Genomic DNA, 13,355 nt, shown 5'->3' on the forward strand with positions numbered 1-13,355 from the left:
GTTTTTGAAAAGGTTCATCCCATACAGGCATTTTAAGATGCAGACTTTGCATTCAATCCTAGAGTGTTCGGGAGGGCGATCTCCTCTCTTCCATAGACCTCACGGAGGCATACCTCCATATTCCCATCTGGCTCCATCACTGCCAGTTTCTTCATTTCTGTTACCAGAACAAGCATTTCCAGTACCGGGCCCTTCCATTCAGCCTCTCAACGGCCCCCAGAGTCTTCACCAAGGTCCTGGCAGCTTGCTGTTCCAGTGAGGGTCCAATGTTACCTGGATGACATCTTGATTCAGTCGGCGTTGGTCCACTCCGCCCATCGCAACCTCCAGACCACGTTGCAGTTCCTACAAGACCATGGGTTTTCTATCAACTTCAAGAAAAGCCATCTTTCTCCGACAACCAGACTATTTCATCTTGGCGCGATCATCGATATGTCTCTCTGCAAGGTATTTCTCTCCCTGGATTGTGGGGAGAGCCTCAATGAGTTCATCCTTCAGATTCGATGGCAGCGCACAGTCCCCTTGTCTCACCTGTCCAAAGTCCTCAGAAAATGATTTCCTGCATTGGCATCATTCCATGGGCACGGCTCCATGCTCGAGCTCTTCAATGGTTCCTGCTGCCATTTCAACAGGCAGGGACCAGCCACACTTCCATCAGGGTTCAGGTTCCACCACATATCCTTTGCTCCTTCAAATGGTGGCAATCTCCGGCAGTCTCGAGAGGACATTCATTCAAGGAACCGGATAGAATCCTGCTCACCACATATGCCAGTCTTCAGGGTTGGGGGGACCATCTGGCCAGCCAGATAGCCCAGGAGAGTTGGTCTCAGGGAGACAGGGCCTGCCCCATTAATTGGCTAGAGCTCAAAGCCATCTTCCTAGCCCTGAAGCATTTCCAGAACAGAGTAGTAGGTTGTCACGTGTTGGTCATGACGGACAATGTGGCCACAAAGGCACATGTCAACAGACAGGGGGAGATCAGGTCCAGGGCCTTGATGAGGGAAGCAGAACTCCTGGGATGGTGGGTGGAGAGACACCTGCTTTCCATCAGGGAAGACCACATTTCGGGGGTCAACCACACCCACTGACTGGTTGAGTCGATCCAGAGTTGATCAGTCAGAGTGGAGTCTCCAACTATCCCACAGGTTCGGAATATCTGCAGTAAACCTCTTCACCACCCCTCAAAACACACAAGTAAGCAGATTCTTCACCAGATTTCCAACCCAAGGGGCGGAGGGGACCAATGCACTTTGGAGCAAATGGCCTCCAGGTCTCCTCTATGCCTTTCCCCCTCTTTCTATCATTCCGGCAGTCATTCGGAGGATGTTGTAGGAAAAGGTAGAGCTCAACTCCTGGCACCCCATTGGCCCAGGAGACCCTGGTTTGCTGATCTGGTGAATCTGTCTGTAGCTCAGCCGCGGAAGATCCCGGCCAGCAGGATCTCTCTCCATCAAGGACCCTTACTCCACCCAGATCCTCAGTGGTTCTGGTTAGCCATTTGGTGCTTGAGTGGCAATCTCTGAGGGATTCTAATCTCCTTGACAGGGTGATAGAGATCATCCAGGCTTCTCACAGGCCTTTTACTACTTGCATCTACGATGCTATCTGGAGAGTCTTTTGCACATGGTGTTCAAAATCCACCCCTGATCCCACTTCTGCATCTGTCACAGATATGTTAGTATTCCTTCAAAATGGGCTAGAGCAAGGACTGGAACATAACACCCTCCGCCGTCAGATGGTGGCTGTCCTGGGACAATTATTCATCCCTATCTCATCATCCCTCAGTTCAAAGGTTTTTGGAGTGGGCTTCTAATCTATGCCCTCCTGTAGTTCACAGGCATCCCACCTGGGATCTCCCTAGAGTTTTGCAGGCCCTTACAGGACCCCCGTTTGAACCTCTCAAATCTGTATCACTTCAATTTATGACCATCAAAGTGGCCTTTCTAGTGGCCATTACTTCAGCCAGGAGAGTATCGGAGCTTGCAGCACTCTCAGTTAGACAGGGTCTGTGCACTTTCCATGAGAACAAGGTGGTTCTGAGGCTAAATCCTACGTTTGTTCTTAAAGTAAATTCTTGGTTTCATCGGGCACATGACATAGTGTTACCAGATTTCTGCCCCAAGCCACATCATGAGTTGGAGCAGAAGTGGCATACATTGGATGTAAGACGAGCTCTCCACATCTACATCAAACATACCATGGTTTTTCGGAAGTCCGAGCCCATGTTTGTATCATTTCATCCTAATTCTTTGGGGAACAAGGCTTCGCCATCTACCATTGGTAGATGGATCAGAGCATGTATCTCCAAGGCCTACCTGTCAGTGCCCAGGAACCTACCAGCACATTCCACTAGAAGTGCTGTGACTTCCGCCTCCTGGACTACCCAGGTGACCCTTGAGGAAATCTGCAGGGCAGCTAGCTGGGCATCTTCACCGTTTACACGGCATTATCACCTGGATTCCTTTGCCTCTGCTGATGCCATGTTTGGAAGAAGGGTACTTCAGATGGTTGTCCCACAGTCAGAGTGAGTGGACCAGATGATTGCCCTCCCGTGGACACGCAGGCTTTGGTATGTCCCATTCCTGGACTCTCGGCGCAGCATGGATGAGAATGGGCATTGGTATAATTATCTGAGAATGCCCTTTCTATCTACGCTGCAAGAGAGTCCAGCCCCACCCTTGCGCATCTGGTCTTGGTGGTGGTGGGGAATTAATTTCACTATTTATCTTCCAGAGACACTTTACGTCTGTCAAGAATCTTTGCCTAAAAGCTGGGGAGCCAGCTAGGGGCTGGCTTTTTATGTAGTGGCAGACTCAGCTCTATGACCTCAGAGGGAGGAGTCATATCCCAGTCCTGGACTCTCTTGCAGTGTAGATAGAACGGGCGTTCTCAGATAATTATACCAATGCCCATTCGCTACAAAACTATGTGGTAGGGCTTAGTTTTGGGGGAGGAAAATAAGGGGGGAAAATTCTGCCTCTGCCTACCAGCATCCATCGATATTCCTCTGGCTAGCATCCTATCAGTGTGTGAGAGAGAGTTGAGGGCTGTTTGGAAACTGAATCAGTATTTGCTGCGTGAGCAAGAAGGAGACAGCAAGGAGCCTAGGTGTGGCTTAGCTCAAGTGTTCTGTACTAAAGCTGTTTGGTGCTGTGAAACAACTAAAACTGAAACTCCTCTCCTCTGCTTGTGTTTTGCATTTGGAACAGATTTCTTTTCAGGTGGGGAGGCAAAGTAGAACTCCTTAGCATCAGAGCATGTTAATAATAAATATACAAAATACTAATGCTCTGATGGTCATTTCGAAAAATCCTTTCTTAGCACCTAGAAGCCAAGAGGAACATACGTGCCAAATTTCAAGTTTGTAGGCTTTATGGTTCTTGAGATGTTGTTATGATGCAGGAGTGGTATTTTGCTTTTATATAGATTTATATTATTTTGAAATAGGACAATATGGGAGCTTTTTTACATATTTACTGAAGGACCACAGCATTTAATATAATAGCCAGATATAAACTAAATTCCCACCAGCATAAAACTAAGCCAGGGGGAAAAAAGAAGAAGAAATAGTTATACTATGGAAATACATAATTATTTATATAGGGAAGCCTTGATTTAATAGACTAACTTGGGGAAAGTCCATTATTTCTCAGGGTCTGTTATAATAAAGCATGTGTCATCACAGCAACTGAAATAATTTGTGTGACAACAACATAATGTAAATCAAACAAGTTGACACAATGACATCATCACTTAAATGATAAAGAAAAGATAGAAACTGGACTCACTATGCACTGCAATGCTACCACTATTTTTAATTGTAATTTTTTTACTTATTTCCTGAAATGGATTAAATTGTTAAATAATATCTTAAATAAATTATTTTGTCAAATAATTCCATTGAGATTCACTAAGATCAAACCTTTAACTCCCAACTTTTTTCATTCTTTCTAAAGTACCTGGAAATATCAAATATTATTTTAAAATTTCAATGTGTATACTGCTAAAACCATTCTCAAATATTTCAATGAATGTTACTGATACAATTTCTGAAGAATCTGCCTTCTCTGAAATTCAATGGGGACTTGTTTCCATTCTATCTACAATACATTCTGCAATTTTATTAGTTATGTTCAAGACACTCAGTAAAGCAATCTATCCTCCCATATGTGTTTCTCTATTCAAGATCCTAAGGACAATTTTAAATACTATATGAGCTCATCAGTGGGTATGAGTTTGGGCAGACTGAGAGGGACGGGGGTGTGTGTGCTTGTGTGCTACGGTCCACAGGGTAATAAAAAGTCAGACACAACTTAGCAACTGAATAACAAATGGTTGTTATTAATTTGCTATTATCCAAATGAAATTGTATAGCTCTGATCAAAAGAAAAGTGTGCCAGTTCAATTGGTTCCTTTGTGTATTTGGTGTGTGATAAATAAGCTCACTGTGAAAAATCTATCAGATTGGCTCACAGAAGTAAAGCTACGCTAAGAAAACACAATTGCACGTCTTTCAGTTGGCTTTTGGCAAGAAACAATGTACTACTAACCTGAATGAAATAACTGGTTTTATTCATGGGAGAAGGCTGCACAAATTCATTTAGCATTTTAAGGGTTGTAATATTGCAAAGCTTGAGTAACTGCCTGTTTTCAAAACTGTCTATTCTGAGTCATATATATGCCCAGAAAAATCTGGACAGACTTACAGGCAAAATGGATGCTAGCAAATTTCTATTTTTAGGTTATGCACATATTACACAATTATGGAACTAACAGTATGTCAACTTTTGTTCTTATGTTTAATGTTGAAAACTAAATTGCAGGCAGAGATTGAGCTCATTTGAAATTACTGACAGTCAAGTTCTCCTTCATAGTACAAACCTATTCCTATGAGCATGAATATCATTGCTGCCTCAATGACTTGCAATGGGAATTTACCATTATTTACATAAAAATAGGTACCAGTCTGTTCAACTGAGTCTTCTTCTTGAAGCATGCTGAGATATACAGCTTAAGACAGTGCACTACATGTACAAAAAGAACATCCTTTTTTTAAAAAAAACACATCTTATAAAAAAGAAATAGAAAACCCCCATTATACAAATAGCACCAGTGGTGGGATTCATTTTTTTTTACTACCGGTTATGTGGGCGTGGCTTGGTGGGCGTGGTAGGGGAAGGATACTGTAAAATCTCCAGTCAGAGGTGGGATTTGCTGGTTCTCCGAACTACTCAAAATTTCCGCTACTGATTCTCCAGAACTGGTCAGAACCTGCTGAATACCACCTCTGAATAGCACCTATTTCATAAGCTCATAAAACTGTTTAATATGCCCAATAAAATTGAATAGGACTCACTATGAGCAACAGTTAAAGCATTAAACCACAGAACTAAAAAAATTAGAATAGGGAAAAAGAGAAAAGAAATGATGAGATGCTTTTAATGCCATTGATCATGGTATGTTTCTGGACCATTTTCAAGCTTTAGGAGTGGAAAGTACAATGACTAGATAGTCAGTAATAGTTTGGGTAAGAAAAAATCAACCCCTTCTTTTTGGGACCTCTTATGGCCTACTTATCTAATATTTATATTGAGTCATAGGAAGTCATTCATTGGTATGGGGTCAGGTATCATTAACACGCTGATGAAGCCCATCTACACATCACTATTGTAGGATGACTAAGTGTTCTTTCCCAGTACTGAAGGCTGTGGGGCGGGGAAGAAAATGCTCCAGCTCAATACATGATAAATGGCTGTGGGTTTTGAGGTCTCCTAATTCTGGAGATTCTATTCTGTCAGTTCAGAATTGGGTTGCATTTCCCAGTCAAAGTTGGTATGCATTTTAGGTGGTCTTTTGGGACTGTTAAAGGGATGTGGTGGCTCAGTGGCTATGATGATGAGCTTGTTGATCAGAAAGGTCAGCAGTTCGGCTGTTCAAGTCCTTAGCACCACATAACGGAGTTACTTGTCCCAGCTTCCGCCAACCTAGCAGTTCAAAAGCATGTAAAAATGCAAGTAGAAAAATAGGGACCACTATGGTGGGAAGGTAACAGTGTTCTGTGTGCCTTCGGTGTTTAGTCATGCTGGCCACAGATGTCTTTGGACAGCGCTGGCTCTTTGGCTTTGTAATGGAGAGGACACCGCCCCCTAGAGCCGGAAATGACTAGCGCGTGTGTGCAAGGGGAACCTTTACCTTTACTTTGGGACTGTTGCCTTTTGTTGAAGACCAGACAGCAGCAATGGCCAATACAGCCTCTTTCAATAGATCCATCCTGTGTTCAATTGTGCCATTCCTAATTTGGATTACTGAAACATGCTTTAGACTGGGTGCTCTTGAAAACCACCTGCAAGCTGCAATTGATCTAGAAAGGGCCACCTTAAGAGATCTTTGAAAGATCGTTCCTCTGCCATCTGTACTGCTTCCCAATGGATGTCCCAATTCAAGTTGTTGATTATCATCTATGACGCCAGCTAAATTACTTGCAACTCTATCTCTGCTTGTCCCAAGGAGAATGAGCAAGGTGGGCAATCTTTAAACCCCTTGTTTGAAGCCATGTCACCTGGAAGGATCCGGGAGGCAAACTTTCTCTGTTGTAACACTCAGCTTACGGAATATGATTCTTTCCAACATTCAGGTAGCCCTGTGCTTCCTATTCTTCTGTAAAGGCCCTGGAAATCTAATTCTTCCTCCAGGCACCAGACCAGACTGTGAGGTGAACACAGAATGAAAAGTTTTTGAATGTGTGTATAATAGTAATTTGGCTATTCCGTTTCTCTTTATTTCATTATATTATTATTCTATCATTGGATTCCAGATGCTTCCTATAATTTTTTCCCCACACTTCTATATAATTATAACTCACCCAGCCATATTGTATAATTTGGGCAGCTAAATCAATAAATCAATCTATCAATCAGTCAAGGAAATATATAGCAGTAAGCTCATCATTAGGTTATATCTACGTATCTCTTCTGAATAAACAAGTTTTCATTTCTTAGCTAAAACTAGCAAGAAGAGGTGAACTGGACTTCCCCAGAGGCAAGGGAAAATTTTGTCATATGGGTACTCTCGCCAAAAAGCATGATACTTCGTTTTCAACACATGGGCTATGCTCTGTAATAAAACCCTTAATATCTGTAAGATTTTTCTATCCATCCTTTGCTGATATTCTTTTTTTAAACTTTCTTTCGCATTTGGATAAATTGGCTTGTCTTGATAACTGGTAACTTGCTTAACCCTGTGAAAGATCATCCCTTGGCCTCTCATCATAGTCTACCTTGCTGACTAATTAACTGAATTAGCTCATTCTAAGGGCTCCAGTGTACTATAATATAAAGGTGCAACAACTTTTAGTTGTATTAGAATTTGTGACTGCCTCAGAGAGCCATGATTGCATTATGACCACACAAATTACCTTGCTACAGCACCTTAGGCCTATCTCTATGGCAACCCAATAAAATTACTACAGCTGCCACTCTAGATTTTACTGAGCAAATTACAGCTATAATTAACTTTCAAAATATGGCTTGTAATAGAAATATATTAAGATGTGCAATTTCTTTTCAATAACTGTATGCCACCAACCATTAATGATGAGCTTAAATGGTTAAAATATCTTTTGATGACAGATCTACAATATTTCCCAACAGAATATGGTAAATAAAAGATTAGGAGGTCAGGAGAACCAAGGACCATGCGCTTCTGTGCCACACATCTTTCAAATTACATCTCACTAATGAGAATTTCCAGGAAAAAAACATTACAGTGCATTACTGTAAATATAAATTATGCAAAAATAAATAGGTCATGTCTGAATTACAGAAAATCTACAATTTTCTACGTGCGTCTCAGAATGAAAGTCATCATCTTTGGTTGAGGCTTCCATTTTTGGTACATAACAAGAGAAATTTAGAAGCCTCAATCATTTAGCTGGATCCAGGAAGGACCCTTTTTGGTTGTGGTGCCTGCCTTTTGGAACAGCACACCCCATGAGATTTGGCTGGCTACAAGTATGCAACAACTATTAAAAACTGACCCTGCCAATGTATGCACTACTGGAGTTTTAATGTATCAAAGGTCACCCTAATTTATTCTCCTCTGGATGCATTAACCTACATCATATACAATCAGGAAAGAACCACTAATGTGTTGCACCTTCCTAGGATATTAGCCTTTTTTGTACAAACTACTTGATAAACCTACTCAACTTTGGACACAACTGGCCTAATTGTAATCAAATTTGAAATTATATAATTATAGGTTAAAATAAACACACCATGTGACCATAATATACAATGTAAAGTTGAACCCAGAGTGCAGAGTAGTGAGTAATTAAAGAGGAGTTGCACTGTTCTTACTGGAGAAAGCCTCCTGCAGTGGACAACATTAATGGGCTACTGCAACTCAAACTCATTCTTTCATTATGTGGTTTGCCTTGAAATCCTGTCCAACCATAAAACTAAGAATCAAGATCTCAGACGCTTTCAACCACTGTCTCACGCTTCTGAGCTGTCAACTACTGTCTCACACTTCTTCATTATCTTTCTGTTCCTCTTACACTTTTTTTTTCAAATTGATGATCCTAATTGTGACTATTATCATGGTCATTCTGTTATCAAACCAAATTCCTACTAAATAGTTTTAGAGGTTTTTTTTTTTTTAAAAAAAAAAACATTTTCCTTCTAAATTTGAGTGAGTCAAGAATATCCTAAACATGTGGAAACCACACATTTCATTTCAAGCGCCAGGCACTCAACTATCTGAACTTGCTGTTAGAAAGAATACAAAACATATACATGTGTCAAGAGCTGTGGTGGCGCAGCAGTTAGAATGCTGTACAGCAGGCTACTTCTGCTGACTGCCGGCTGCCTGAAGTTCGGCAGTTCGATTCTCACCAGCTCAATATTGACTCAGCCTTCCATCCTTCTGAGGTCAGTGAAATGAGGATCCCGACTGTTTGGGGCAATAGGCTGACTCTGCAAACCGCTTAGAGAGGACTGCAAAGCACTCTGAAGCAGTATATAAGTCTAAGTGCTATTGCTATTGCTATATAAAGCATAACACTTTCGTATGTACAATTTTTCAACTAGAATTTGCTGCAAATGAAAAACAGTATTCAAGATAATATATTACTTGTATCATCTATTCCAGGGTCCCCCCCCCCCCGCCCGGGCCCCCCCCCGCCCGAGGAAACCCCCCCCCCCGCTGGGGGTTGGGGCCGCCCCCTTTTTGGGGGGAAAAATGGTCCCGCGGGGGGGGCCCCCCCCACCCCCTCTCTCCCAAAAAAAACGAAAAAAATAGGGGGGGGTGCTTTCGGCGTCAACCCCCTCCCCCACCCCCCCCCCAACACCCCCTGGGATTGTTCTTTTTGGTGAGGTTTTGTCCGGCTAACCGAAGCCCCCCACCCCAAACCCGACGAAGACCCCCACCCCACCCCGCCCCCCCCCCCGCCTTCGGCGCCCGCCCCCCCCCCCAAAAAAAAAAAAGGCCCAGGGCCCTGATCTATTCTGTTCATACTATGTATAAGTAACCCTACACAGCACTTTAGAATGCAAGTATGAGGGGCAAGACCAAAATAACCAAGCATGTATTTATTTTTGGTGCTGCTTAACGAATTCAGCTGAGCTTTTGAAAGCTAGAAAGTACAACAGGCAAAGAAATATATTTTGCAAATCTTGCCAAATAAAACTTCTGAGCTTTTATATGCAGACATTTTGGTCTAGGTTCAAAATGTTCATGTTCATACACAGTCATTTGCCTTATCAGTCAAATTCCATTAGTTCTGACTGCCAATTCTACTTTTTGGTCATAAGAAAGGCAATTCTGGAAAATATACCATATTATCTCCAAAGGAAGTAACCCTATCTTCTTTATTCCAGAAATCCTGAAAAATAAGATATTATTTCTCTTCCTGCCCTATAGTAATGTATTGTTTTCACACATATAGCAATAAGTGCAAACCAAAGTACAGGATGTCTCTTTTTCCACAGTATTCAACACTTGATATAAGGCCTGTCACTATCTCTTAGTCTAGCTTTCACTGCTTTTGATGTAAGGAAAAACAAGAAGGGAAGAAAAAACAATGCATATTTGTTTAATATCTTTGGATAAAAGATAGGAGAATACATACATACATCCAGGATTATACAAGACTCAGAATGAGAACATCATTTTAAAAACCAGATTATTTCTTAATTTTTGAGGGGAAACAAAATAATTTTCCAATAATTAAATATTTCCCTGTTGTTGAACTTATTGTAGGTTGTGCAAAATTAATTAAAAATTATTTTAATTTTTAATTAGATAAGCTGAAAGATAACAAGATAAAAGATTATCAAAAACTGGGTTCCCTGAAAGAGCAGGATAAGCAATGTGACATATTTATGTATGCCAGCTATACTAACAGCATGATCATCATTTAACCAGAAGGTTTAGGATAATACTATCACTATCAAATCACTTCAGAAAGCATCTCATTATATCTGAAATATACATCTAAGTAATACCTGATTATTTTTGCATGTTGAAACACCAGTGAAGAAGTTACATTAACTAATTTTCAAAACTTGAATGAGAAAACCCAATATTAATGTGTGTACATTTATATACATTAAAAATTACATTGCTAAAAAACCTCATAAGACATCTATACTTACTATTTAGTAGAATCTGACAACTGATATTCACGTCGTCTGTCATAGCATTCTTGAATACCAGGATCATTCCATAAGCTCTTTATTGCATCTACATAAGGGTTCTCAAATGAGCATACTTTCTCTATATCAATTTCTCGAACTAGTTGTGCATTGGCCTATAGAAATAAAAAAGAAAATCAAAAGATATTTGTCATCTAAAATATACACAGACCAATTTTCTTTACTGAATTCCCATTGAGCAAGAAACTGATTCATAGGTAAGGAATATACCATTATAGTCCTATAGCAATACATTTTCACTGTAGATAGGAAATGAAAGTCTTTTTCTAGAAATGCAGTAAGATTTTTTTCCATGGTTTTGATTAGCCATTTTAAATAATTAATTAATTTCCTAATTCCCTCTTGCATCATAGGTGATCAACTCCCTTGAGACTTGCTGGCTCTTAAAAACAAAAAACAAGAAAAAAAACCCACCACCAAATTTTCAACAAAATAATTACTTCATATTAGTTTTGATCTGGATAGGGAAGAAAATAGAAGACCCAAAAGCAGCTGTTATGTTATATAAACAGAGTAATTCCGAATCATTCCATTTTTATGGAAAACTGCATTTGGACCCAAATATTGAATATGCATTGTTAAATTCTTATGTACCTCCTTAAGATTCCAAATATACTTTACATATCCCCAAAATAGTGTATATATTTTCTTTCCAATATTGGCTCTTATGTGATTTTTAATTTTAGCATTGTCCTTGCATTTTTTCCCCCAAAATTTTGCATATGCACTTCTCATTTAAATGAAAAACAATGCATTTTGGAGAAATTAAATTTAAACATAAAACAACTTGCATAATTTAAGCTTGCATCTGATTCCAAAGGGAGAGTTCATTAAATGGGGTTCCAAAGGTATCTCTACTAGTCTTTTACAGCAGCAGCGGTGCAATTCAACTGGTGTAACAACCAGTTCGGTGAGGGCGCACTCCTCACTGGCGGGTGAAGAGGGGGAGAGGGGATTATTCCATGTGAGCAGCAGGTGAGTCCCCGTAGCTCTATTTGCATGAGTGGCAGGCATGGACACCTACTGCTTGCACAAATGGGGCTGCATGCATGCTTAGCTCTCCCCCTCAATCCAGTTCTGAATGGGCCACAGTCCATGCTGTGCTGCGATCTGGGGGTTGGGAACCTGTTTTACAGTATCCTCCTAAAACACCTTCCCCCCCCCCAAATCGACCACACAATCAATACTATTATTAATATTTCTGCTACTATATTCTGCTTTTTATTTATTTTTATTTTATTTATTTATTTTGTCAAGCGATTATAAGATTACAAGTATAAGTATAGACATAGTTATGAGTACATGAAATGGATATATATAAGAAAAATAAAAAGAAACAATAGGACAGGGACGGTAGGCACGTTGGTGCACTTATGCACTCCCCCTACAGACCTCATAGGAAAGGGGTGAGGTCAATAGTAGACCATCTAAGGTTAAAGTTTTTGGGGTTTGGGGAAGAAACCAGAGAGTCAGGTAGAGTATTCCAGACATTGACCACTCTGTTGCTGAAGTCGTATTTCCTGCAATTAAGTTTGGTGCGGTTTACCTTGAGTTTGTATCTATTGTGTGCTCTTGTATTATTATGGTTGAAGCTGAAGTATTCATTGACAGGTAGGACATTGCAATATATAATTTTATATATTATACTTAGATCAGACTGAAGGCGGCGTAGTTCTAGGTTTTCTAGGTCTAGAGTTTCAAGTCTGGTGGCATAAGGTATTCTGCAATGAGTAGAGGAGTGGAGAACTCTTCTTGTGAAATATTTCTGGACTTTCTCAACTGTGTTAATATCAGATACGTAATGTAAGTTCCAGACTGACGATCTGTATTCAAGTATTGGTAGTGTGATATTACCAGAGAAAAAGCAACGTAAGATTAGGTTAACAACTCTTAATGCCTTTTTGTCTATGTAGATACAGTGGGCTCTAGCACTTAGATCATTAGAGATGAATACTCGAAGATCTTTACAGAGTTTGGATCATCAACAAGGTCTTGACTATTCAGCTTGTATTTTATTTTCTGATTATTATTTTTTTGCCAATATGTAAGATGGAGCATTTATTCGTTGAGATTTGAAGTTGCCATTTGTTTGACCTTTCTGATACATAGTCAAGGTCTTTTTGAAGAGTAGCAGTATTGTCGGTGGTGTTGAATAGTTTTACATCATCAGCGAAGAGAACGCAGTTGCTCTTAATATGATCACAGAGGTCATTTATATAGAGTATGAAAAGAGTTGGTCCTAAAACACTGCCTTCAGGGACACCACTGTTGACAGGTACAGAATTTGATAGGACGTTCCCAATTTTGACCATTTGTTGTCTGTTTGACAGGAATGCTTCAATCCAGTTATGAAGGTGACCAGAGATACCATAAGATTTTAGTTTTAGGAGTAGTTTGTCGTGTACCACTGAATCAAAGGCTTTACAGAAGTCTAGGTAGATTGCGTCTATTGCTATGCCCTGATCGAGTTGTGTAGTCCATGTTTTTGCAGTGTAAGAGTTGCAGATTACAGGATAGATTTTCCTGAAACCAAATTGTTTATTAGAGAGTAGGTTGTTTGTCTCTAAATGGAGGATAATGGATTGGTTAATAATTGATTCCATGACTATACACGTGATGCAGCATAAGGAGATTGGTCCG

The 13,355-nt window shown here is 40.3% G+C and overlaps 1 protein-coding gene across 1 annotated transcript in view; it reads right to left on the reverse strand.

The window, feature by feature from the left end:
* The window catches only part of LOC113416890 (guanine nucleotide-binding protein G(q) subunit alpha), a 97,112-nt gene that overhangs the window by 24,615 nt on the left and 59,142 nt on the right, over window positions 1-13,355 (reverse strand). Inside the window, exon 3 of the mRNA XM_026675006.2 lies at window positions 10,656-10,810. Within this exon, the coding sequence (XP_026530791.1) occupies window positions 10,656-10,810 (155 nt within the window). The remainder of the gene's footprint in view (window positions 1-10,655; window positions 10,811-13,355) is intronic.

Source organism: Notechis scutatus, chromosome 2, assembly GCF_049901735.1.
Source record: "Notechis scutatus isolate UNSWTSFEM ecotype Mainland chromosome 2, rNotScu1.2, whole genome shotgun sequence".
Lineage (NCBI taxonomy): Eukaryota > Metazoa > Chordata > Lepidosauria > Squamata > Elapidae > Notechis > Notechis scutatus.